General features: G+C 50.4%; 1 protein-coding gene across 1 annotated transcript; it reads left to right on the top strand.

Moving 5' to 3' along the window:
- On the top strand, positions 1 to 25,782 carry dync1h1 (dynein, cytoplasmic 1, heavy chain 1). Its single transcript, XM_079370178.1, has 78 exons — positions 1 to 398; positions 1,394 to 1,481; positions 1,595 to 1,768; positions 1,861 to 2,116; positions 2,254 to 2,440; positions 2,524 to 2,795; positions 2,890 to 3,117; positions 3,260 to 3,913; positions 4,032 to 4,454; positions 4,540 to 4,719; positions 4,803 to 4,952; positions 5,043 to 5,189; positions 5,398 to 5,538; positions 5,658 to 5,834; positions 5,966 to 6,076; positions 6,174 to 6,293; positions 6,391 to 6,630; positions 6,725 to 6,880; positions 6,979 to 7,092; positions 7,199 to 7,309; positions 7,406 to 7,615; positions 7,703 to 7,849; positions 7,947 to 8,113; positions 8,218 to 8,391; positions 8,481 to 8,835; positions 8,917 to 9,111; positions 9,211 to 9,493; positions 9,587 to 9,687; positions 9,777 to 9,936; positions 10,025 to 10,265; positions 10,361 to 10,544; positions 10,651 to 10,863; positions 10,970 to 11,208; positions 11,318 to 11,474; positions 11,572 to 11,796; positions 11,892 to 12,122; positions 12,222 to 12,362; positions 12,450 to 12,683; positions 12,799 to 13,005; positions 13,507 to 13,628; positions 13,731 to 13,896; positions 14,189 to 14,352; positions 14,442 to 14,571; positions 14,660 to 14,793; positions 14,889 to 15,003; positions 15,104 to 15,265; positions 15,347 to 15,561; positions 15,827 to 16,031; positions 16,120 to 16,293; positions 16,395 to 16,514; positions 16,607 to 16,727; positions 16,954 to 17,149; positions 17,861 to 17,978; positions 18,077 to 18,292; positions 18,375 to 18,587; positions 18,741 to 18,868; positions 18,950 to 19,103; positions 19,198 to 19,344; positions 19,466 to 19,616; positions 19,754 to 20,007; positions 20,084 to 20,218; positions 20,303 to 20,397; positions 20,487 to 20,661; positions 20,792 to 20,867; positions 20,972 to 21,132; positions 21,346 to 21,457; positions 21,552 to 21,612; positions 21,685 to 21,808; positions 21,906 to 22,019; positions 22,113 to 22,283; positions 22,369 to 22,586; positions 22,679 to 22,782; positions 23,665 to 23,873; positions 24,040 to 24,193; positions 24,297 to 24,439; positions 24,548 to 24,716; positions 25,083 to 25,207; positions 25,351 to 25,782. Exons 1-78 carry the CDS (start codon positions 149 to 151, stop codon positions 25,477 to 25,479), a joined length of 13,923 nt encoding a protein of 4,640 aa, XP_079226304.1. The 5' UTR covers positions 1 to 148; the 3' UTR covers positions 25,480 to 25,782.
- The last annotated feature ends 456 nt before the right edge of the window (positions 25,783 to 26,238 follow it).

A 26,238-nucleotide genomic window follows, 5' to 3' on the forward strand; every position in this document is an offset into this window, starting at 1 on the left:
TTGCGTTGATAAATCTGACGCGAACGGTTCTGCGGCGTTTTGACAGCGACACTCGGTCTCTGAGCTACCCGGTAGATACTTCAGTTTCTTCAGCGTCTTTGTTCACTTTTCACGCGGCGACCGAGTCGTCTCTGACGGCTTTAAAAGGATGTCTGACGGCGGGGGGACGGAGGAGAACTCCGGTACCATGGAGGTGTCGGCCGTTCAGACGGTAGCTGACACGTCGGTGCTGCAGAAGCACATCAGGAAATTGGTTCCGTTGCTCCTGGAAGATGGCGGCGAGGCCCCGGCCTCACTGGAAACCGCCCTGGAGGAGAAGAGTGCCGTGGAGCAGATGAGGAAATTTTTGGCCGATCCTCAACTTCAAACCATCCTGGTTGAGAGAAGCGCACTAAAAGGTACATTTAGCCGCAAACTGTCTGATATTTAAACTCAACTGTAGCCCATGGGGCTGTTGTGATTCAGTGACCTAAATTCGTTGTTTGGAAGATGGTTTAATTAATGCACGCTTGTGAGTTCACATTTAATATTTCTCGTTAAGACAGATTGTGAATCTCGTATTCAATTAACTTTTAAGTTTCCTTTTATTTCTGCAGACTCGGTAGAATAGTCATCTTCATTACCTGCAACCAGAGTTTGACTCTGAATTATCTGGAGAGTAAATTTTAAGGGCTTAAGTTGTATTTTAAAAGTGGATGCAGATATTGTTTAAATGCCATATTTTGCGTTGACCTGCAAGGTGCGTGCAGATCTCCGCAGGCATGCGTTTCTGCTTCATAACAATGTCAGCCAGCCCGAACATGCTGTCTGCGTCGATGACTGTGCTGAATTTGAAGCTGCGCAACACAGACAGGGTGGGGACAGAGGAACAGAGTCTCCATGACAACACGGTGAAGTCCAGCTAGAAAGCAGTGTTCATCTGTTGTTACGTTTTTTTTTATCAGACGGTGTAAAAAGACCCCTCAGCAATGACTTTGCACATTTGTCATGTGAACTAGCTTCTGTAAAAGAGCGCTTTCTCTTCAGTTTCCTGGAGGCGAAGTAATCCTGATCCTCGTGCCCTCGTGTTTAAATGAGAGCGAAACCCTCGATCCCCTGATTCTGCTCATGACTGAGCCTGGAGGTTTGGGAGTCCCCGGGGCCCCACAGCCTGATAATGTTTGAGCTCCTGATATAATTCTGATGCTGCAATGCAGAGAGTGCAGTCTCTGAAACACCTCCTCGAAATAATGACATCACTTGTAAGGGAGTATGTTAAGTAGATGGAGTGCGAGACGCAGGCTGATGTGATGGAAAAACCTGCAGCAAACACTTGTGGATTATTGGCCTGTTGCAGCGTCCTCAGGAAGAACTTTATGGATATGACTCGAGACTTTATTTGTTCTTCACACAGAGGACGTTGGAGATGAAGGAGAGGAGGAGAAGGAGTGCATCACTTACAATGTCAGCATCGACATTCACTATGGGATCAAGTCCAATAGGTAAGTTCTCCTTTCTTCTGAAACAGCATATAAATGACGAACTTCTCTTTTTCTTTTTGCATAGCAGACAAATCTTCGAGTGACACTTCTGTTTTCCTTCTCTCCTCTGGCAGCTTGGCTTTGATCAAGAGGACGGGCGTCATCGATGCAGACAAGCCCATATCAACCCAAGTCAGAGTTCTGACCTTGAGCGAGGATTCTCCTTACGAGACGCTCCACTCGTTCATCAGCAATGCCGTCGCTCCGTTCTTCAAGTCCTACATCCGCGAGTCCGGCAAAGCAGACAGGTAAACCCCGAAAATGAAGCATTTTGAATTTGGGATGGGGATGGGAGGCTGACACGTCGATGTGGGGTTACAATCGGTCCTTACCCTTTCAGAGATGGGGATAAGATGGCTCCCTCAGTGGAGAAGAAGATCGCGGAGCTGGAGATGGGACTTCTCCACCTGCAGCAGAACATCGAGATCCCCGAGATCAGCCTGCAGATCCATAACACCATCACAAACATCGCCAAGCAGTGCTACGAGCGCGGGGAGAAGCCCAAAGTCACTGACTTTGGTGATAAAGTGGAGGACCCGTCCTTCCTTAACCAGCTGCAGTCTGGTGTCAACCGCTGGATCAGGGAGATCCAAAAGGTACGAGACATTCACACCTGCTTTTTTTTTTTTTTTTTTTTTTTCTCCAATGGAAGCGTAATCTTGTTGTTGTACGTGAGAATAAAAAGGAAATAATTGCTCTTATATTCTTAACTCTGGGTCTACTTTGCTCCCAGGTGACCAAGCTTGACCGCGACCCGGCGTCGGGCACGGCCCTGCAGGAGATCAGCTTCTGGCTGAATCTGGAGCGAGCCCTGAACAGGATCCAGGAGAAGAGAGAGAGCCCCGAGGTTCTGCTCACTCTGGACATCCTCAAACACGGCAAACGTTTCCATGCTACCGTCAGCTTTGACACAGACACTGGTGAGTGTTGTTTTTTGTTTGTTTACCTTCTGCTGTAGCATTTTGAACACAGGATGGGTAATTGTGATTCTTTCTTCCCGCAGGTCTGAAACAAGCTGTGGAAACGGTCAACGACTACAATCCTCTGATGAAGGACTTCCCGCTGAATGACCTGCTCTCTGCCTCGGAGCTCGATAAGATCCGCCAGGCTCTGATGGCTATCTTCACTCACTTGAAGAAGATCAGGAACACCAAGTACCCGATCCAGAGAGCGCTGCGTCTGGTGGAGGCCATCTCCAGGGACCTGAGCGCCCAGCTGCTTAAGGTGTTGGGCACCCGGAAACTCATGCACGTCGCCTATGAGGAATTTGAAAAGGTCCGTATCCGTGTCTCCTCCAGGATCACACTCTTACTTTAACTGCTAAAAAAAAAAAAAAAAAAAAAAACGTCTGACAACATCTTGTGTGCAGGTGATGGTGGCGTGCTTCGAGGTGTTCCAGACCTGGGAGGACGAGTACGAGAAGCTGCAGGTGCTTCTGAGGGACATCGTGAAGAGGAAGAGAGAGGAGAACCTGAAGATGGTGTGGCGTTTGAGTCCAGCACACAGGAAGCTCCAGTCACGCCTGGATCACATGAGACGTTTCAGGAGGCAGCACGAACAGCTGCGGGCGGTTATCGTCCGTGTGCTGAGGCCTCAGGTAGAGCACGACAACTTCTGGAATCGCAACGCGAGAAACAATTTTCATGGTCATATAAAAGGAGTTTTTCTTTTGACGGTGCAGAAAATATTTTTTTTCCGACGCCAGATTTAAGTGTTTCTTTTTTAATGTTTCTCTCAAGGTGTCCGCTGTGCCTCAGCACGCTCCTGGAGAGACCGTGGAGCCTCAGGACATGAAGGTAGCCGGAGTTCTGCTGGACGCGGCCGATGCCAACGCCATCGAGGAGGTCAACCTGGCGTATGAGAATGTCAAAGAGGTCGACGGCCTGGACGTGTCGAAGGAAGGCACCGAGGCCTGGGAAGCCGCCATGAAGCGCTACGACGAGCGCATCGACCGCGTGGAGACCCGCATCACCGCACGTCTGCGCGACCAGCTGGGAACCGCCAAGAACGCCAACGAGATGTTCCGCATCTTCTCGCGCTTCAACGCCCTCTTCGTGCGCCCTCACATCCGCGGCGCCATCCGGGAATACCAGACGCAGCTCATCCAGCGCGTGAAGGACGACATTGAGTCGCTGCACGACAAGTTCAAGGTGCAGTATCCTCAGAGCCAGGCGTGCAAGATGAGCCACGTGCGAGACCTGCCGCCCGTGTCCGGCTCCATCATCTGGGCCAAGCAGATCGACCGTCAGCTGACGGCGTACATGAAGCGAGTCGAGGACGTTCTGGGGAAGGGCTGGGAGAACCACGTCGAGGGGCTGAAGCTGAAACAGGATGGCGATAGCTTCCGCGCAAAACTCAACACCCAAGAGATTTTTGATGACTGGGCTCGCAAGGTAGGAGCCGATCGTGGTCGTACATGAAGCGTTTTGTTTTTCAGTCGTGTTTCATTGCCGTTATTTTCTGTACGTGCTCATTGTTTTTAAATATTCCTCTCTTCTTCTCGTCACTCAGGTGCAGCAGCGTAACCTCGGCGTGTCGGGCCGCATCTTCACAATTGAGAGCACTCGCGCCCGCGGACGCACCGGAAACATGCTCAAGCTCAAAGTCAACTTCCTCCCCGAGATCATCACCTTGTCCAAAGAGGTCCGCAACCTGAAGTGGTTGAGTTTCCGCGTCCCTCTGGCCATCGTCAACAAAGCCCACCAGGCTAACCAGCTGTACCCGTTTGCCATCTCTTTGATCGAGAGCGTGCGCACCTACGAGCGCACCTGCGAGAAGGTGGAGGAGCGGTCCTCCATCTCCCTGCTGGTGGCCGGCCTCAAGAAGGAGGTTCAGGCTCTGGTTACCGAAGGCATCACGCTGGTGTGGGAATCCTACAAGCTGGATCCGTACGTCCAGAGGCTGGCTGAGATGGTCTTCAACTTCCAGGAGAAGGTCGGCGTAGCGGAGCTCAGTCCGTGTTTTGCTGTCGTTTGAATCCTGCACGCGTTAATTCTAATTTTTTTGTTTGATTTTTCAGGTGGACGATCTCTTGCTGATCGAGGAGAAGATCGACCTTGAAGTTCGCTCTCTGGACACGTGCATGTTCGAACACAAGACCTTCTCTGAAATCCTCAATCGAGTCCAGAAAGCTGTGGACGACCTCAACCTCCACTCCTACTCCAACCTCCCCATCTGGGTCAACAAGCTGGACATCGAGGTCGGCACCACCAATCGGCACTCGGACGATTATGTGACGCTACGAAGCAGAGTGGACAGCACTGATTTTTTTTGTGTTCGCAGATTGAACGCATCCTGGGAGTGCGCCTGCAGGCTGGCCTCAAGGCCTGGACCCAGGTCCTGCGTGGTCAGATAGAGGACAAAGCCGACGTGGACATGGACACAGAGGCTCCGCAAGTGAGCCACAAGCCTGGAGGGGATCCCAAGATCAAGGTGAGTGAAGTGTTCCCTTAAGTCTTATGTGTTTTTCTGACCACAGCTGAAATCTGAATTATAATAAATATATATTTTTTTTTCTTCCAGAACGTGATCCATGAGCTGAGGATCACCAACCAGGTGATCTACCTAAACCCTCCCATTGAAGACTGTCGCTACAAGCTCTACCAGGAGATGTTTTCCTGGAAGATGGTCATCCTCTCGCTGCCCAGGATCCAGAGCCAGAGATACCAGGTAGGGTTGTCTGAGCAGAGGGGAAAGGGGGGGGCGGGGCAGCTGTACTTCCTCCAAACAGATCAAAGATCAAACTTTAATTTATTCTCGAAATGAGAAGCAAATAAAACAACGAACATGCAAACCTGAGTTTAATTCCTTCAAGCTCAGATCGAGTCTTCAAAGCGTGGTGACTATATTCTTGTGCTCATCTTCTGTCCCTCGCCAGGTGGGCGTTCACTACGAGCTGTCGGAGGAAGAGAAGTTCTACAGAAACGCTCTGACGCGGATGCCCGATGGCCCCGCAGCCTTAGAGGAGTCTTACAACGCGGTCGAAGACATCGTCAATGAGGTGGAGCGTTACGTCAAGGTAAGAGAGTCCTCGTGTTCAAATACATAAACATTCGTTTTGTTTTTATTCTCCTTCACACTGACCTGTCCGAGTCTGGCTGTCATTAAGCGTCTCCTTTCTTTGTTGGCCCTGTGCAGGTGTGGCTGCAGTACCAGTGCTTGTGGGACATGCAGGCTGAGAACATCTACAACCGTCTGGGCGAAGACCTCACCAAGTGGCAGGCCCTGCTGGTCCAAATCCGAAAAGCTCGGGGAACCTTCGACAACGCAGAGACGCGCAAAGACTTTGGACCGGTGGTCATCGACTACGGCAAGGTAAAGATCGCCGACGGGGCCGGTTTGCTGTGTGTGAAAATTATGCTTTAAAAACGAGGAGTCTAGTTTTGTGAAAGGCTTTGTGCATGTTTAATCTCATTGTTTTCTTCATTGTCATCTCCTGGTTACAGGTCCAGTCCAAGGTGAACCTGAAGTACGACTCCTGGCATAAAGAAGTGCTCAGCAAGTTTGGCCAGATGCTTGGACAGAACATGCAGGACTTCCATTCCCAGATCTCCAAGGTAAACGCATCGTGTCATTGAGGATCATTTTGATCATCCATATCAACGATCAGTGATATCAGGCAGCTTCTTTACCTTCCTTTTGTTTGCCTGATAGTCCCGTCAAGAACTGGAGCAGCACTCTGTGGACACGGCGAGCACCTCGGATGCCGTTAACTTCATCACGTATGTCCAGACTCTGAAGCGCAAGATCAAACAGTTTGAGAAAAATGTGGACGTAAGTTCTCTGAAACATTTTTATTTTAAATTCTTTTAAATCACTCTCAGCTTTAAGAAAAAAAAGTTTTTAATCAGCTTCTTCTTTTCGCCTCTAGTTGTTCAGGAATGGACAGCGTTTGCTGGAGAAGCAGAGATTCCAGTTCCCTCCATCTTGGCTCTACATCGACAACATCGAAGGTGAATGGGGCGCCTTCAGTGACATCATGAAGCGGAAGGACACGGCCATCCAGCAGCAGGTGGCCAACCTCCAGATGAAGATCGTCCAGGAGGACAAAGCTGTGGAGAACCGCACCACAGACCTGCTCAATGACTGGGAGAAGACCAAACCAGTGGCTGTAAGACCAACACAAAATCTCACAATGCTCCCCGCGTGCTGTTAGAGCAAATCAAAGGATGTGCTGTTAATCCGCTGGTCGCCTGTGTCACCAGGGTAACCTGCGTCCAGAGGAAGCCCTTCAGTCTCTGACCATCTATGAGGGCAACTTTGGCCGTCTGAAGGATGAGAGAGAAAAGTGTGCTCGAGCCAAGGAGGCCCTGGAGCTCACGGACACGGGGCTGCTCAGTGGCAGCGAAGAGAGGGTGCAGGTAACGCCAGCAAACACGTAAAAAGGGATTTAAGTCGAATAAATAAAAAATAACACACGGACACTTTTAAAACGCTGTTCCCTGGTTGCATCTTGTAGGTGGCGCTGGAGGAGCTGCATGACCTGAAAGAAGTTTGGTCGGAGCTGTCGAAGGTCTGGGAGCAGATCGATCAGATGAAAGAGCAGCCATGGGTGTCCGTGCAGCCTCGCAAGGTGACAAATCCACACGCGCTGAATTTCAACTGTTAATTCCCTAAAAATTCTTGTCGTTTAACTTTTTTGTCGTGCTGGCGTTTGTGTTTTTTTTTTTTTTTTATAGCTTCGTCAGAGTCTGGATGCACTTCTGAACCAGCTGAAGAACTTCCAAGCGAGACTGAGACAGTATGCGTCCTATGAGTACGTCCAGAGGCTGCTCAAAGGATACCTGAAGGTTCGGCTGCTCAACTTTGACCTTCCAGAAGTTTGAAGAAAATGTTGTTTTTTTTGTTTTTTTTTAATTCTCGTCTCCTGTCCGTCCTCTCCCCAGGTGAACATGTTGGTGATTGAGCTGAAATCAGAGGCTCTGAAGGACCGCCATTGGAAGCAGCTGATGAAGCGCTTGCACGTGAACTGGGTCCCGTCCGAGCTCACGCTGGGACAGGTCTGGGATGTGGATCTGCAGAAGAATGAGATGGTGGTGAAGGATGTTCTCCTGGTGGCTCAGGGAGAGATGGCTTTGGAGGAGTTCCTTAAACAGGTGAAGAAGGAGGAGGAAGAGGAGGAGGAGGGGTCTGCTTTGTTTGTTCTGCAGAACTTTTCTGATAAATATTTTTTTTTTCCTCAGATCCGAGAAGTTTGGAACTCGTACGAGCTCGACCTGGTGAACTACCAGAACAAGTGTCGTCTGATCCGAGGCTGGGACGACCTTTTCAACAAGGTCAAGGAGCACATCAACAGCGTGTCTGCCATGAAGTTGTCTCCATACTACAAGGTGAACAGATCTTTACACACGTCGCTTAAAAATGTGAAATTTCATAAGCGTCTCATCGCTTCGTAACGCCGTGCCTTTTCTTGTCCTCGTGTCCAAGGTGTTCGAGGAAGACGCCCTGAGCTGGGAGGACAAGCTGAACCGCATCATGGCGCTGTTCGATGTTTGGATTGACGTTCAGCGTCGATGGGTCTACCTGGAAGGCATCTTTACCGGCAGCGCCGACATCAAACACCTGCTGCCTGTTGAAACCCAGCGATTCCAAAGGTTACAGACGAACCCTTAATTTTCACTCTTCATGTCAATAAACTGCTTTGACAACGTTTCCCGTGAAACCTGTTCAAACGTGCTTCTTCTCTTCTGTCCTGCAGTATCAGCACAGAGTTCTTGGCTCTGATGAAGAAGGTGTCGAAGTCTCCGCTGGTGATGGACGTGCTGAACATACAGGGAGTGCAGAGGTCTCTGGAGAGGCTGGCCGACCTGCTGGGAAAGATCCAGAAAGCTCTGGGAGAATACCTGGAGAGAGAGAGATCCTCATTCCCCAGGTGGGAATAACGCTTCAGTTTGTTTGTGATCAGAAATCCCTTTTCACCGACGTCTGCGTTGATTGACCGTCTTGATGTTTGGCGTTCAGGTTCTACTTCGTGGGAGACGAGGATCTGCTCGAAATCATCGGCAACAGCAAGAACGTGGCCAAGCTGCAGAAGCACTTCAAGAAGATGTTCGCCGGCGTTTCCAGCATCCTGCTCAACGAGGACAACACGGAGGTGCTGGGGATCTCGTCCCGCGAGGGCGAGGAGATTCTCTACAAGACGCCCGTCTCCATCACCAAGCATCCCAAGATCAACGAGTGGCTGACGCTGGTGGAGAAGGAGATGAGAGTGACGCTCGCCAAGCTGCTGGCCGAGTCCGTCACGGAGGTCAACGCCTTCAACAAGGGCACGGCCGTGGATCTGAGTCAGTACATCGACTGGATCGATCGCTACCAGGTCGGTGTTTGGAGCTTTTTAAACGCAGGAAAATGATCCAAGCTGTGTGTTCATTTTTAATGTTGCATCCTCCGTCCACAGGCCCAGCTGGTGGTCCTGTCCACTCAGATCGCCTGGTCTGAGAACATCGAGTCGGCTCTGACCACCATCTCAGGAGGGGGAGACATGTCGCCCATGCAGGGAGTGCTGTCCAACGTGGAGGCCACGCTCAACGTGCTGGCTGACACCGTGCTGATGGAGCAGCCGCCGCTCCGCAGGAAGAAACTGGAGCACCTGGTCAGATGATTGTGACTTAAAAAAAAATCAATCCACACTCTTTAAAGACGACATCCAAATTAAAAAAAAAAAAAAAAATCACTCTTGTCTTCATCGTAGATCACCGAGCTGGTGCACCAACGTGACGTGACCAGAACCCTGATCAAGAACAAGATCGACAACCCCAAGTCCTTCGAGTGGCTCAGCCAGATGCGCTTCTACTTCGACCCCAAGCAGACAGATGTGCTGCAGCAGCTGTCCATCCAGATGGCCAACGCCAAGTTCAACTACGGCTTCGAGTATCTGGGTGTCCAGGACAAGCTGGTCCAGACCCCTCTGACAGACCGCTGCTATCTCACCATGACGCAGGCTCTGGAGGCCCGCCTCGGAGGATCGCCGTTTGGTACGGGAACTTTACTCTGCCCAGAGAAACAACAAGGACGGTGAGCGTCAGACGATGTGGATTTAAATGTGTGATAATCTGTCCTCCGTCTAGGTCCTGCTGGCACGGGGAAGACCGAGTCCGTGAAAGCTCTGGGTCACCAGCTGGGGCGTTTTGTCCTGGTCTTCAACTGTGATGAGACGTTCGACTTCCAGGTGCAGAATCACGCGAGATCAATGAAACACCGTAACGTTGTGTGATTAATAATCATTTTAATAATAATTTTCTGATGTTCTGTCTGTAGGCCATGGGTCGCATCTTTGTGGGTCTGTGTCAAGTGGGAGCGTGGGGCTGCTTCGACGAGTTCAACCGTCTGGAGGAGAGGATGCTCTCGGCCGTCTCGCAGCAGGTCCAGTACATCCAGGTGGCCTTGAGGGAGCACAGCAACCCCAACAGAGACCGGAGTACGTGTCATCTGTGCAGGAAGAAATCTGTTTCTAAAATACAAATAAAAATCCAGAGAACATCTGTTCACATCTGTCCTCTCCTCAGGCGTGCCCGTCACCACGGAGCTCCTGAACAAGCAGGTGAAAGTCAGCCCCGACATGGCCATCTTCATCACCATGAACCCGGGCTACGCCGGCCGCTCCAACCTGCCCGATAACCTGAAGAAGCTGTTCCGCAGCTTGGCCATGACCAAGCCCGACCGCCAGCTCATCGCCCAGGTCATGCTCTACTCACAGGGCTTCCGAACAGCCGAGATCCTCGCCAAGAAGATCGTGCCCTTCTTCAAGTATGTGACGATTCAGGGGGGGAGAAAAAAAAAAGTGTTGGATCATTTCAAAGAGGCGGTGCGTCTCTAACGTTTGATTACTGGCGTCTTTTCAGGCTGTGCGACGAGCAGCTGTCGTCGCAGAGTCACTACGACTTCGGTCTCCGAGCTCTCAAGAGCGTGCTGATCAGCGCTGGTAACGTGAAGCGTGAGCGCATCCAGAGGATCAAGAGGGAGAAGCTGGAGCGAGGAGAAATCGTCGATGAAAATGAAATCGCTGAGAACCTTCCCGAACAGGAGGTACGGAAAATTAAACAAAAATTTTGAAAATCGCTGAAAATTCAGTTTTTTTGTTTTGTTTAGTTTTTTGTTGTTTTATAATTTCTTGTCTTTCTTGTCCCTGTAGATCCTGATCCAGAGCGTGTGTGAGACCATGGTTCCCAAGCTGGTGGCGGAGGACATCCCTCTCCTGTTCAGCCTGCTGTCGGACGTCTTCCCTGGAGTGCAGTACCACCGCGGAGAGATGACCGCTCTGAGGGAGGAGCTGAAGAAGGTCTGCAGCGAGATGTACCTCACCTACGGAGACGGCGACGACGTCGGCAGCATGTGGGTGGAGAAGGTACGCTCGGTCGCTCAAATCACCTCGAAATACGTTTCACTGAGCGCGCTCAGAAAACACCAACACAAAGAGATGAAACGAAGCTTCGTCGCTCGCTCTCTTCCAGGTGCTCCAGCTCTACCAGATCACGCAGATCAACCACGGCCTGATGATGGTGGGACCCTCCGGGAGCGGGAAGACCATGGCGTGGAGGGTGCTGCTCAAAGCCTTGGAGAGGCTGGAGGGTGTCGAGGGCGTGGCCCACATCATCGACCCGAAAGCCATCAGCAAGGACCACCTGTATGGAACCCTGGACCCCAACACCCGCGAGTGGACCGACGGCTTGTTCACGCACATCCTCAGGAAGTGAGTTCTTTCTACGCGACGCCTCGCCGACTCACCTCGGGTTATCCTTTTTTTTTTTTTTGTCTGCTTTTTTTTTTTTCAAACACGACTGCGTAATTTTAATTTTCAGGATCATCGATAACGTCCGAGGGGAGCTGCAGAAGCGCCAGTGGATCATCTTCGACGGTGACGTCGACCCTGAGTGGGTCGAGAATCTGAACTCGGTCCTGGACGACAACAAGCTGCTCACGCTTCCCAACGGAGAGCGTCTCAGCCTGCCGCCAAACGTAAGAGCACGACCCTCTTCACCGTTTTAATCCCGTTCTCGACTGAACTGACGTCGTCATCAAAGATTATTTTTTTTCTTTCTCCGCCTCTCTTCAGGTTCGTGTGATGTTTGAAGTACAGGACCTGAAGTACGCCACGCTGGCCACGGTGTCTCGCTGCGGCATGGTCTGGTTCAGTGAGGACGTTCTCAGCACTGACATGATCTTCAACCACTTCCTGGCTCGCATACGCAGCATCCCATTGGACGAGGGAGAAGATGAAGCTCTGCGCCAGAGGAAGGGAACCGATGATGAGGAAGAGACGGCGTCACCGATGCTGCAGGTTAATAAACGGAAGAAAATACACAAACGTGCAGCGTTCATTTTTCTTCTTTTCTCAAAGTGTTTCGATTTATTTATTTATTTTTTCCCCACCAGATCCAGCGTGACGCCGCTGCCATCCTGCAGCCGTACTTCACCTCCACGGGTCTGGTGATCAAAGCCATCGAGCACGCCTCGAAGATGGAGCACATCATGGACTTCACCCGCCTGCGCTGCCTGGGTTCCCTCTTCTCAATGCTGCACCAAGCGTGCCGAAACGTGGCGCTCTACAACAACAACCACCCCGACTTCCCCATGCCCATCGATCAGCTGGAAAAATACATGCAGGTACTTTTCTGCTTCCGTGTTCTCCGTGTGGAAGATTCAGACGGGGTCACATGTTGTTGTTTTTTTGTATATGAATCCCTGCTTGCGCTCTCTTCACAGAAATATCTGATCTACGCCGTGCTGTGGTCGTTCTCTGGAGACGGCCGGCTGAAGATGAGGGCGGAGCTGGGAGAATACATCCGTCGTATCACCACAGTGCCCCTCCCCGCCGCTCCCAACGTCCCCATCATCGACTACGAGGTACAGCGTCAAGCGTTACTAAAGTAAACGTCCGGAAGTCGTTTTAAATTTTCTGTACCTGTAATCAGAATTCGTGTTTGTGCGCAGGTGTGCATCACAGGCGAATGGCAGTCCTGGCAGGGCAAGGTGCCCCAGATCGAGGTCGAGACCCACAAGGTGGCGTCCCCGGATGTCGTGGTTCCCACCCTGGACACTGTGCGTCACGAGGCTTTGCTTTACACGTGGCTGGCCGAGCACAAACCCCTGGTGCTGTGTGGACCTCCCGGCTCTGGAAAGACCATGACGCTGTTCAGCGCCCTCAGAGCGCTGCCCGACATGGAGGTGAGACGCCTGAATGAAAACCTGGAAAAAAAACAGTTCATGGGAATCGAACATTTTTAACTTCTGAGTGGAAATGAAAATAGTTACTCATGATTGTCTTCCCTTTCTCCACCAGGTTGTTGGCTTGAACTTCTCCAGCGCCACCACCCCGGAGCTGCTGCTGAAGACCTTCGATCATTACTGCGAGTACCGGCGCACGCCCAACGGCGTGGTGCTGGCTCCCGTGCAGCTGGGCAAGTGGCTGGTGTTGTTCTGCGATGAAATCAATCTGCCGGACATGGACAAGTACGGCACGCAGAGAGTCATCTCCTTCCTGAGACAGGTACGACACCTTGCTCACAGCTGTGAGAAAAGTCGGCACACGCAACAACGACAACGAACTCAAAAGATTCAAAGACGAACGTTGGTGTGACTTAAAAACGATCATCAGGTTGTTTGAGGAGTTTTTGAGTTGTTGATGATAATAATAATATTTTTTTATTTGTAAAGCACTTTACATTTTTAAAATCTCAAAGTGCTTCAGAGTTTAGGATAAAAAGAATTGAGCACCAACGCTTTGTTTGTAAAGGTTCATATCGAGTTATCTTACCGGCTCTTTTAACGATTCTTTTGATGCATTATAAAAAAAAATAATAATAATTTTTTTTACATTTTCATATTTTTATTTTATTTATTTTTTTACATTTTTATTTTATTTATTTTTCCTGCACTGTGATTTGTCTTCTGCTATCCTGCTTTGCTGATTATCACATCTCATCTTATCGGACATTGAAGCCTTTTGGAAGAATATAAGCGGCCTCTCTTTTGTGTTTTTCCCCGGCAGATGGTTGAACATGGAGGTTTCTATCGCACTTCAGACCAGACTTGGGTCAAACTGGAGAGAATCCAGTTTGTCGGAGCTTGTAATCCTCCCACTGACCCGGGCAGAAAGCCTCTCACGCACAGGTACACGACCCAAACTGAAAACCTCCTTTTTAATCAAAAACAGAATATACATGAAAAACAGAGCTGACGTTGAACCATGTCGGGGGGTTTTGCTGTTTGTAGGTTCCTGCGTCACGTCCCGGTGGTGTACGTGGACTACCCGGGTCCGGCCTCTCTGACCCAGATTTACGGAACGTTCAACCGCGCCATGCTGCGCCTCATCCCCTCTCTGCGTACCTACGCTGAGCCTCTCACCGCTGCCATGGTCGAGTTCTACACCATGTCGCAGGTCAGGCCTCCTTCCTGTTCACGTGTATCTCTGCACATTTAGTTTCACTTTTTGTTTTAGATTCCATTTTATTTAACTTTGTACTTTTTGCACTTTTAGATTTTATTATTGTAAATATTATTTCTTATTTTACCTCATTTTATTTCCTATTTTACCGTACTTTAAAAAAAAAAAAAAAATATATATTTTTTTTTTTATCTACTTTGCACCGTGGGGAGGTTTCGATTTCACCGTATGTCTGACATATTTTGGACTTGACAATAAAGTGAACCTGGATCATTTTTATCTTCAGGAGCGGTTCACCCAGGACACCCAGCCTCACTACATCTACTCTCCCAGAGAGATGACCCGCTGGGTGAGGGGCATCTTCGAGGCCCTGCGCCCTCTGGAGACTCTACCTGTGGAAGGGCTGATCCGCATCTGGGCCCATGAAGCTCTCCGTCTCTTCCAGGACAGGTGAGATTTAAACGCTTCGCACGAGGCGGTCTGTGCCGTGCACCACGTGCTGGAAATGAGTTCTACCTCTCGACCTTTTTTTCCCCCAGACTGGTCGATGATGAAGAGAGAAGGTGGACGGATGAAAACATCGACATGGTCGCTCTCAAACATTTCCCCAACATCGATAAGGACAAGGGTCTCAACAGGCCGATCCTCTACAGCAACTGGCTCTCCAAGGTGAGCGAGAAAACGAGAGATCGCCCTGCTGCTGAAACGTTCACAAATCTTTTCACTGACCATCTTTTTTTTGTGTGTGTTTTCCCAGGACTACATCCCTGTGGAACAGGAGGAGCTCCGGGACTACGTGAAGGCCCGTCTGAAGGTCTTCTATGAGGAGGAGCTGGACGTCCCTCTGGTGCTCTTCAACGAGGTGCTGGACCACGTCCTCAGGATCGACCGGTGAGAGCCAGAGCCTCCGTCTCTTTGCACGCGATTAAACGTGTGTAGAAGAAGATTTTTTTCCAGAGTAACGTTTGACATGATTTCTCCTCCAGAATCTTCCGGCAGCCTCAGGGCCATCTCCTGCTGATCGGTGTTAGTGGAGCGGGAAAGACCACACTGTCTCGCTTCGTCGCCTGGATGAACGGACTCAGTGTTTACCAGATTAAGGTCGGTACCAGACGCGTGAAGGTCCAACATGTTGGGATGGGTTTTTTTTTTTTTGTTGCAAAAGAGCCCGTCTGTATTTCATGCGTGCGTGTGTTTTCAGGTCCACAGGAAATACACCGGCGAGGACTTTGACGAGGACCTGCGTACCGTGCTGCGTCGCTCAGGCTGTAAGAACGAGAAGATCGCTTTCATCATGGATGAGTCCAACGTGCTGGATTCTGGTTTCCTTGAGAGAATGAACACACTGCTGGCCAACGGAGAGGTGACTATATCAGTCCTAGTCCCAGAGGAACAACAGGAGTCTTGTTTTGTGGCCTCTAACATGCTGACCGCTCTGTTTTAGGTTCCTGGCCTGTTTGAGGGCGACGAGTACGCCACCCTGATGACTCAGTGTAAAGAAGGAGCCCAGAAAGAAGGCCTGATGCTCGACACACACGAGGAGCTGTACAAGTGGTTCACCAGCCAGGTCATCAGGAACCTGCACGTCGTCTTCACCATGAACCCGTCGTCAGAGGGTCTGAAGGACAGGGCGGCCACGTCCCCCGCCCTCTTCAACAGGTACGGGACACACGGCACGCTTTAGCCCCGTTTCCACACAGCAGTCCGGTACGGTTTGGTTTGATTTAAGCCCGATCCCGTTTGCGTTTCCATGGGCGCGTTAGCCGGATGCCGATAGCCGCTACGTAATAGCATCGCATGATAGCTGCTAACCGCTAACTTTTAAACAATCCTCTGTCAGTGTGGGACGCAGAAACACTAAATGCGTACTTTTCTCTCTCTGTGTGTGCGTGTGTGTGTGTGTGTGTGTGTGTGTGTGTGTTAGGTGTGTGCTGAACTGGTTTGGAGACTGGTCCACAGAGGCTCTTTACCAGGTGGGTAAGGAGTTCACCAGCAAGATGGATCTGGAAAAACCAAACTACAAGGTGCCAGACTACATGCCCATCGTCTACGACAAGCTGCCCCAGCCGCCGTCTCACCGCGAGGCCATCGTCAACGGCTGCGTGTTCGTGCACCAGACGCTCCACCAGGTACGCCAGACTCCGCTTCACAACACAAATCAGCTGTTTGGTTTGAAACTGGACTTCAAAGCTTCAATCCGTCATTAATTCTTCACAGGCGAACAACCGTCTGGCGAAGCGAGGTGGTCACACGATGTCCATCACGCCTCGACACTACCTGGACTTCATCAACCAGTACGCCAACCTGTTCAACGAGAAACGCAGCGAGCTGGAGGAGCAGCAGATGCACCTCAACGTCGGCCTCCGCAAGATCAAGGAGACGGTCGATCAGGTGAAGACGCTTCAGATTTCTGCAGACGTCCCCGATGACTTCCTGTCACGTTGTTTTTTTAAATATCTGACCACGATCGTAACTTTTTCTTTGTCTTCAAGGTGGAGGAGCTCCGTCGTGACCTGAGAATCAAGAGCCAGGAGTTGGAGGCGAAGAACGCGGCTGCCAACGACAAGCTGAAGAAGATGGTCAAGGACCAGCAGGAGGCCGAGAAGAAAAAGGTCTGCAAAGATTAATTCAACACTAAGAAGAAGAAGAAAACGATTTTTCAATCGACTGACGCATCAAACTTTCCTCCTGTTCGCTTTTCCAGGTGATGAGCCAGGAGATCCAGGAAGCCGTGTACAAGCAGCAGGAAGTGATCAAAGACAAACAGCTGAGTGTCAAAGAGGACTTGGACCAAGTGGAGCCTGCTGTTATCGAGGCTCAGAACGGTAAAAAAAACCAATTCTGTATTTTTAAATGAGCTGAAAGACGTAAAAATCCTTCTGTTTTCAAAACATGAAATGTCCCTTTAAATTTTTAAATCCACGACGGTCTGCTCTATTTAAAAGATTTCTGCTTTTCATGACTAATTATTTCCCCTCATCACCGCCCTCCTCCTCCTCCCTCCCGTCCATTTTCATAACCCCTCTTCCTCGCTCGCCTTGACGTTGATAGCCGTTAAGTCGATTAAGAAGCAGCACCTGGTGGAGGTGCGCTCCATGGCCAATCCGCCCGCGGCTGTGAAGACGGCCCTCGAGTCCATCTGCTTGCTCCTGGGAGAGAGCACCACGGACTGGAAGCAGATCCGCTCCATCATCATGCGGGAGAACTTCATCCCCACTATCGTTAACTTCTCAGCTGAGGACATCAGGTGAACCAAGACGCCATGTGTCGTGCACTTGTTCACTAAAACTCTCTCCCTCTCTGTCTCTGCTTTCAAATTCCTCCTTTCCCCCCTCGTCCTCTCTCTCTCCCCCCCTCGATATCTCTCTCTCTCTCTCTCTCTGTCAAACATTTCCTCCCTCCTTCCTAACTAGCCGTGAGCTCAATAAAGCGGCAGCACCTAGTAGAAGTGCGGGCCATGACCAATCCCCCAGCCGCAGTCAAGCTGGCCCTGGAGTCTATCTGCCTTCTGCTGGGCGAGGAAACCAGCGACTGGAAAAAAATCAGACAAGTTATTATCAGGGACAATTTCATCAGCAGCATAGTCAACTTTTCCTCTGAGGAAATGAGGTACCCAGCATCAGAACGGCCGAGACGAGAACCAAATCAATCAGCAGATCAATCATGCGGCTCCTCTGATCAGATCAGATCTTGTAAAGCGTTGATTCAAACGAATCAGACACTCAGAGTTTGTAACTCTTCCAATGATTTTGCATTTCTCACAGCAAAGACGGTTAAAGTCTCTCTACGCCCACCCACAACAAAAAAAAATCTCAATAATCCAGTGAATTTTTTTTTCTAATTTCTTCCGGTGATTTATTTCACGTTACGTTTATTTAATTTTTTTTCCGAGCTGCTGTTTTCTGACTTTTTTTTTTTTTTTTTTTTCCCCTCCCCTCTCTGCTTCTTCTCCGTCCAGCGACTCCATCCGCGAGAAGATGAAGAAGAACTACCTCTCCAACCCGAGCTACAACTACGACCAAGTCAACCGGGCGTCTCTGGCCTGCGGACCCATGGTGAAGTGGGCGATCGCTCAGGTAGGAGACTCACGACCGGCGTGAAAAATCACACCGTTACTCCTCAGTGTGGATGACGAGCTCTCTGATTGTAAACACGCCCCCCAATCTCCTCTCAGCTCAATTACGCCGACATGCTGAAGCGCGTGGAGCCTCTGCGTAACGAGCTGCAGAAGCTGGAGGACGACGCCACGGACAACAAGACGAAGGCGGAGGAGGTGGAGCAGATGATCAGAGACCTGGAGGCTAGCATCGCACGCTACAAGGAGGAGTACGCCGTCCTCATCTCAGAGGCTCAGGCCATCAAGGCCGACTTGGCTGCTGTAGAAGCAAAGGTATCTTTTTTTTTTTTTTTTTTCCTCTGGATTTGTTGCTTTTTAATTCAAGTCTAAAAAAAAAATCCCCGTCTGCTCGCAGGTGAACCGCAGCACAGCCCTGCTGAAGAGTCTGTCCGCTGAGAGGGACCGCTGGGAGAAGACCAGCGAGACCTTCAAGAACCAGATGTCCACCATCGCCGGGGACTGTCTGCTGTCGTCAGCCTTCATCTCCTACGCCGGCTACTTTGAACAGCAGATGAGACAGAACCTGTTCACCACCTGGTCTCACCACCTGCAGCAGGCCAACATTCAGGTGGTTATAAGTCGCACGCAGCAGGACGCAGTCTCAACACGTTCAGGGCTTCAAACTCAATTTTTGTTTTTGCATATTTTAGGGCTACGTGGTCGTTTTTCATTCCCAACAGATTTATTTAAAATTCCCTCGTCGTTCATTTTGTCTCTTCAGTTCCGTACTGACATCGCCAGAACCGAGTACCTGTCCAACGCCGACGAGCGGCTCCGCTGGCAAGCCAACTCGCTTCCAGCGGACGACCTCTGCACGGAGAACGCCATCATGCTCAAGAGGTTCAACAGGTGAGCGTCTCTCTCTCGTCTTTAAATCCTGATTTATTCACTCGGCGTTCCTGAGCGTCTTTTTTACTGTTTTCCATCCAGGTACCCACTCATCATCGATCCGTCCGGCCAGGCCACCGAGTTCATCATGAACGAGTACAAAGAACGCAAAATCACCAGGACCAGTTTCCTGGACGACGCCTTCAGGAAGAACCTGGAGAGCGCCCTGCGTTTCGGAAACCCGCTCTTGGTCCAGGTAGAAACACGCCACGTGTCGTCATGAACACGCTGCCTGTTTACGGCTCCTCCCATTTTTTAAAGTCATGCATTTATTTTTCTGCCCCGTCCAGGACGTAGAGAGCTACGACCCCATCTTGAACCCGGTGCTGAACAGAGAGGTTCGCCGCACTGGAGGTCGCGTCCTCATCACTCTGGGAGATCAGGACATCGATCTCTCACCGTCGTTTGTCATCTTCCTCTCGACACGCGACCCAACGGTGAGTCGATGACGTCAGAATATTTGACACGTTAAGAAGTGTTTGTGTGTTCGGTATATGAGCAGGACTTGACTTCCTGAAATGGTCGTTCACGTGCATGACGCGTCTCTCGTGTGTGCAGGTCGAGTTCCCTCCAGACTTGTGTTCTCGTGTCACCTTCGTCAACTTCACTGTGACACGCAGCAGCCTTCAGAGCCAGTGTCTGAACGAAGTCCTGAAGGCCGAGCGGCCCGACGTGGACGAGAAACGCTCCGACCTCCTCAAACTGCAGGGTGAGACACACGGGTATCAGATGTCCGCTGACACGGCGGCGAGTCAGCGGATTCTGACCACGAGCGCCTTCGGCAAAAAGAATTAAAGTGAATGCAAAAAAGAAAAAGAAAAAAGCTGATCGACATGTTTCCTCCAGGTGAGTTCCAGCTGCGTCTGCGTCAGCTGGAAAAATCTCTGCTGCAGGCCCTCAACGAGGTCAAGGGTCGCATCCTGGACGACGACACCATCATCACCACGCTGGAGAACCTGAAGAAGGAGGCGGCCGAGGTGACCAGGAAGGTGGAGGAGACGGACATCGTCATGGCGGAGGTGGAGGCGGTGTCGCAGCAGTACCTGTCGCTGTCCTCGGCCTGCAGCAGCATCTACTTCACCATGGAGTCTCTGAACCAGGTCTGAAACACGCCGGCGTGTCGTTAACGCCAAACGCCAACAGACGCGTGCTCACTCTCTCTGCTTCTCTTTCCAGCTGCACTTCCTGTACCAGTACTCGCTTCACTTCTTCCTGGACACCTACCACACGGTCCTGTACGAGAACTCCAACCTGAAGGGCATCTCGGATCACTCGCAGAGACTCGCTGTCATCACCAAAGACCTCTTCCAGGTTTGATCTGTTTTAGGAGTAAAAGCGCCAACATTATCCTCCTGGTTGTCATTTATATTAACGTACTTTTTTTTTTTTTTGCAGGTGGTGTTCAACAGAGCAGCCAGAGGAATGCTTCACCTGGACCACATCACGTTCGCCATGCTGCTGGCTAAGATCAGCCTGAAGGGCATCACCAGGTACGTTGGCCAGACGTCCTCTGAAGACTTCCTCGGTGAATGTGAGACGCAGCCTGAATGTTGATCGTTCATGTAATCCATTTTTCCAGCGAGCCCTCGTATGACGCAGAGTTCCAGCACTATCTGCGCGGAAAGGAAATCGTTCTGACCGGCGTGTCGCTGCCCAAGGTCAAAGGTCTGACCACCGAGCAGAGCGAGGCCATGGTCCGCCTCAGTCACGTGCCAGCGTTCGGTGACCTCGTGTCCAAAGTCGAGGCTGACGAGGTGAGCACTAACGCCGGGGTTTTAGTTTTAGTTTGCAGTCAAAGCACAGCGTCCAGCGTCGTCATGGAAACGTTCCTCGGACTCTCTATCAGTGATCGTCGTCTTTTTTTTTTTCTTTTTGTTTCTTCAGCAATTCTTCATGTGGATCGAGAGCAACTCTCCAGAGCTGGCTGTTCCCTACCTGTGGTCCGAGGAGAAGCAGTCCAGTGAGTGTGCACGTCTTCTGCACGTGACGCACATGTTTCCAAGCACAGCTGGATCATCTTCTTCTAAACGTATGCGTGTGTGTGTGTGTGTGTGTACTCTTCAGCTTCCATCGGTCAGGCAGTTCATCAGCTCATGCTGATCCAGGCCTTCCGCCCAGATCGCATGCTGGCCATGTCGCACATCTTTGTCTCCAAGGTGCTGGGAGAGTCCTTCATGAACATCATCGAGCAGCCTCTCGACCTGGCCAACATCGTGGATATGGAGGTATGCATCAACCTCGCTCTCTCTCTCTCTCTCTCTTTCTCTCTCTCTCTCTCTCTCTCTCTCTCGCTCTCTCGCGCTCTCTCTCTCTTGCGCTCTCTCTCTCTCTCGCGCTCGCGTTCTCTCTCTCTCTCTCGCGCTCTCGCTCTCTCGCGCTCTCGCTCTTTCTCTCTCTCTCTCGTCAGTGTCGTTGACCTTCCTCTCTGCTGTCTGCAGGTGAAGCCGAGCACTCCCGTCCTCATGTGCTCTGTGCCCGGTTATGACGCCAGCGGCCTGGTCCGAGACCTGGCTGCCGAGGAGAACAAACAGATCACTTCCATCTCTATCGGTAAGAAAAGAAGAAATGACACAATCAGACCTTGAAGACAGAAGATGAGCAAGGATCCTTGTTGATCGTTTTGTTTTGTTTCTTTTAAACACAGGTTCAGCTGAAGGCTTCAATAAAGCAGACCGAGACATCAACACTGCTGTCAAGTCTGGAAGGTGATGTGATCGTTTCTCTTCTTGTTATTTTTGTTGTTGATCACGTTGCACTGACTGACTTCCTGGTTGCAGGTGGGTGATGTTGGAGAACGTCCACCTGGCCCCTGGATGGCTCATGCAGCTGGAGAAGAAGCTCCACTCCATGCAGCCTCATGCCAGCTTCAGGCTGTTCCTGACCATGGAGATCAACCCCAAGGCAAGAATATTCCACCTCGTTTGATTCATCTAGAAAACACCCCCGTCACATCAGAGACGTGTGTGTTTGATGTAGTCGTCTCCTGTTTCCCTGCTAGGTGCCTGTGAACCTGCTCCGTGCCGGTCGGATCTTTGTGTTCGAGCCGCCTCCAGGCGTCAAAGCCAACATGCTCAGAACCTTCAGCAGCATCCCTGTGGCCCGCATGTGCAAGGTAAACTGCACCGCCCCCCCCCCCCTCAAACACCTCCTCAAAATTTCCCTCCACGTGCGCCCTCGTAACGACTTCCATGAATTCTCTCTGCAGGCTCCCAATGAGCGCGCTCGTCTCTACTTCCTGCTCGCCTGGTTCCACGCCGTCATCCAGGAGCGTCTGCGCTACGCACCGCTGGGCTGGTCCAAGAAATATGAGTTTGGAGAGTCTGACCTGCGTTCTGCCTGTGACACTGTTGACACCTGGCTGGACGACACCGCCAAGGTTCGGACAGTTCATCAATCTGACCTTTAAAAAAAAACGCTGAGTCGTTGTTGTCTTCTAAAACTTTGTCTCGTCACCCTCACAGGGTCGTCAGAACATCGCTCCGGACAAGATCCCCTGGACTGCTCTGAAAACCCTGATGGCGCTGTCGATCTACGGCGGTCGAATCGACAACGAGTTCGACCAGCGTTTGCTGAACACCTTCCTGGAACGCATCTTCACAAAGGGAAGCTTCGACAGCGAGTTCAAGCTGGCGCTCAAGGTCGACGGACACAAGGACATCAAGATGCCAGACGGCATTCGGTCAGTAGTGCGGCGTGATCAGACGTGCTCGTGAAAGACCTAACACACGTGACAAATGATGATTTTTTCTTCTTTTTTTTTATTGATTCCAGGCGTGAGGAGTTCATGCACTGGGTCGAGATGCTTCCTGACACTCAGACTCCATCTTGGCTCGGCTTGCCCAGCAATGCGGAGAAGGTCCTGCTCACCACTCAGGGTACGCTGCAGATCGTCCTCCTCGTCAACATCTCTGGAGTCCTCAGAGCAGATTTCAAGGCTTCATCACTAACCATCTCTCTCTGCTCTAGTGTCTTTTTATTTCTTATTTTTGACAGGAGTCGCAGTGAATCTAGTTTTTTTTTTTTTTTTTTATGCGTCTGCTTTGGGCAGAATACTTTGTGTGGTGGCTACGTGTATACGTCGTTTCTGCTCAGTCGACTCATCGCTAATTTGTTGTTTTCTGTAGTTTTACATGAAGCTGCTGGTGTTTGCTCTTGTATACGCTTGCTAGCCGTGTAGCAGTCGTTGTAGCTTAGCGTTAGCCACAGCCATCATGCTTCAAAAGGTGCTCTGCCCAAAGGAAGGCTGTGGGTGTCCTCACCCTCCAGCAGCTGTATTTCACAGCCATCATGTCGCTTTGCTGAAATACCACTCAAACCCCTCCCTCCAACGATGACTCGTGTAAACCATCCACCCCACCTCTACTTTGTTGATGATTTCCACCCCTCCCTCCTCACTCCCACCCCTCCCCGTCGGTTCTCCCTCAGTTTTGTTTCCCTACATTTGTTACGTTTCCTTTCACAGATCCAGCCGAGAAGAGGTTTTATTTCCCCACTTGGGAGCTTCGTTTGAATGTTACATTTGATGGAGATGCAGCCTGAAGCCTTGTCTGTCTTTCCTCCTGCCCAGTGTCGTCCTGATTCGTTTGATGTGTTTGGCATGACTCCTCTTTTTATGATGAAACCAAACCCCTCCAGGGAAGCTGTTTGTTTTCTTTGCTCTTTGTTAATTTCTTCTCCCTCCCCCCCTTTTACCTCCCACCACGGCCTTGTCTTCCACCTTCCCTTCCCTCACTTGCTCCCTCCGCTGGCCTGCGCAGCCACTGACATGATGGGTAAGATGCTGAAAATGCAGGTGTTGGAGGATGAGGACGACCTCGCCTACGAGACGGAGAAGAAAGAGCGCAGCTCGTCCACGTCGGACACCCAGCCGGCCTGGATGAGGACCCTGCACACCACCGCCTGCAACTGGCTGCAGCTCATGCCCCAAAGTGTCAATCCACTCAAACGCACAGTGGAGAACATCAAGGTAATGACACACGTGAGAGGGAAGGTGTTTGCAAGCAGACGTCCACGGGGGTAACGCGTTCTGTTTTGTTTGTCTGCAGTCATCTAAAAAACATTGTCTGTTTTGTACGTCGGCTGTTCAGACAAACGTTGTTTTGGATTTGATGTTTTCTGTCTCCCGACTCCAGGACCCTCTGTTCCGTTTCTTCGAGCGTGAGGTGAAGATGGGCGGCAAGATGCTGCAGGAGGTTCGTCAGGATCTAACCGATGTGGTTCAGGTGTGCGAGGGCAAGAAGAAGCAGACCAACGACCTGCGCACGCTCATCAGCGAGCTGGTTAAAGGTAACAAACGTTCACGTTTAGCTTTCTCACTTGAAGCGAAACAAACCAACAAATTGTACTTTTGAGGAGATAACCGGAGTGCACCTGTGTTTGCTCTCTCCAGGCATCCTCCCCCGCAGCTGGTGTCGTTACACTGTTCCCATCGCCATGACGGTGATCCAGTGGGTGGCTGACTTCAGCGAGCGAATCAAACAGCTGCAGCAGATCTCCCAGGCAGCCGCCAGTGGAGGTGCAAAGGAGCTGAAGGTACGGCTTGGTTATGGAGGAAAGCATCAACGTGTGACGGAGAAACGAACGGAGCCGCTCACAGTTTTGAAATATTTCTCTCCATTTTTTTTTTTTTTTTTGTCCCAGAACATCCACGTGTGTCTCGGCAGCCTGTTTGTGCCGGAGGCTTACATCACCGCCACCCGCCAGTACGTGGCCCAGGCCAACAGCTGGTCTTTGGAGGAGCTGTTGCTGGAGGTCAACGTCACCAGCGCCCAGGGTGCAGCGCTGGACGCCTGCAGCTTCGGCATCAAAGGTCAGACCAGCAGAAATATCGCTCGCTGTCGTCGGTATAATTCTTCTTCAGAGGACGGTTAACTTTCCCCTCAGACAGATGTGAGGTCATGAGTGGAGGTCTTTAGTTTTCATCTTTAGTTTTCATTCCGGTCAGCTAGAGGAGCTTACTCTTTGTCTGTTAACATTAACAATAGAGCAGGTAAAAGACCTTACTTATTGATATATTAAAAGTCTTTATTTCTTATGTCAGTCCTCGTCTTGCTCAACGATCAGTCAGTCGTTTTTTTATTGAAAATGGGAGTCGTTGATTGGCTACAAACTTGCCGTTGTAAATTTGTGCGCTTTATTTTGAATGTTTTTCTGACGTCGTTGTTATTTCTCTCAGGTCTGAAGCTGCAGGGAGCGACCTGCGCTAACAACAAGCTGTCTCTCTCCACGTCCATCTTCACTGAGCTGCCTCTCACACAGCTCCGCTGGGTGAAGCAGAACAACACCGAGAAGAAAAACATGGTATGAACACGACGTGCACGTCACAAAAACCACCATCGAATCGTGAAATACGTTTTTTAATGCTTCTAAATTCTGCGTTCGCCTTTTATTTTGAAAGTCTGTGCAGAACCACTCACGGCGTTTCTCTCTCTCTCCCGCTTCAGGTGACCCTCCCTGTGTACCTGAACTTCACCAGGTCAGACCTCATCTTCACCGTTGACTTCGACATCGCCAACAAGGAGGAGCCGCACAGCTTCTACGAGCGCGGCGTGGCCGTCCTGTGCACCGAGTAGACGACTCGAGTCCTTCCTGAAGAGCCGAGCGTCTCATCACTTAATAATCACATTTAATGAAGTAGTTTGTAGCCCGTTTGCAGTCCAATATGAAGCGTAGTTAAGAACATTTGTGGAGCAGTAACCGTCATGTAACCATAGTTAGTGATTTGAGGAAGTGTTAACGAAGGTAAAGAGAAAGTCGTCAGAAGGAAAATCAAGAGAGGAGTCGAGGAAAAGGAAAGTGGAATGTTTTTAGGAAGAAGCTGTATGTTTTTAGATTGAATAAAGCCTGAAACTAATAAAACTGCATTCATGATTACACTCTGTTTTTATGACATGTTTTTATTTAGAGTTGGTCACTTTTCCTGGGTCCCATTTCAATCTATTCAAACGTGTGTGCTGCATGTGTCTGTATTTACTGGAGTCATGAACAGCATGAGAGGCTGATCCTCTGAATCATTTTCTCTGTTACATTTTTTTCTTCCCTTTTTTGGCCAATAGTTAGAAATCAGGGTAAGAGAGAGAGAGGGGGGAATGACCTTCTGGAAAGGAGCCACTAGTTGGATTTGAGCCCCGGCCGTCAGCTTGGAGGAGGAGCCTCCACACGAGTCTGAAACAGGGCCAATTTGAAAAACCAAAGAAAACAGCGAAACAAAAATCTAACCCAAGCAGGAAATCCGAACTGAGCATTAAACTTGAACGTTTTTTTTACAGATGGAGGAGCCCCTACATTAAACAAAAAGGTTAATGTGTCATTTAAAAAAAAAAGAGAGATTC

The sequence above is a fragment of the Symphodus melops genome, assembly GCF_947650265.1.
Source record: "Symphodus melops genome assembly, chromosome: 19".
NCBI lineage: Eukaryota > Metazoa > Chordata > Actinopteri > Labriformes > Labridae > Symphodus > Symphodus melops.

Excerpts from the sequence above, each read along its gene's own strand:
- dync1h1 (XM_079370178.1), top strand. The coding sequence starts at position 149 with ATGTCTGACGGCGGGGGGACGGAGGAGAACTCCGGTACCATGGAGGTG. Across the intron at positions 4,953-5,042 it reads GAGGGGATCCCAAGATCAAG|AACGTGATCCATGAGCTGAG; the intron begins GTGAGTGAAGTG and ends TTTTTCTTCCAG. Across the intron at positions 20,219-20,302 it reads TCACCAAAGACCTCTTCCAG|GTGGTGTTCAACAGAGCAGC; the intron begins GTTTGATCTGTT and ends TTTTTTTTGCAG.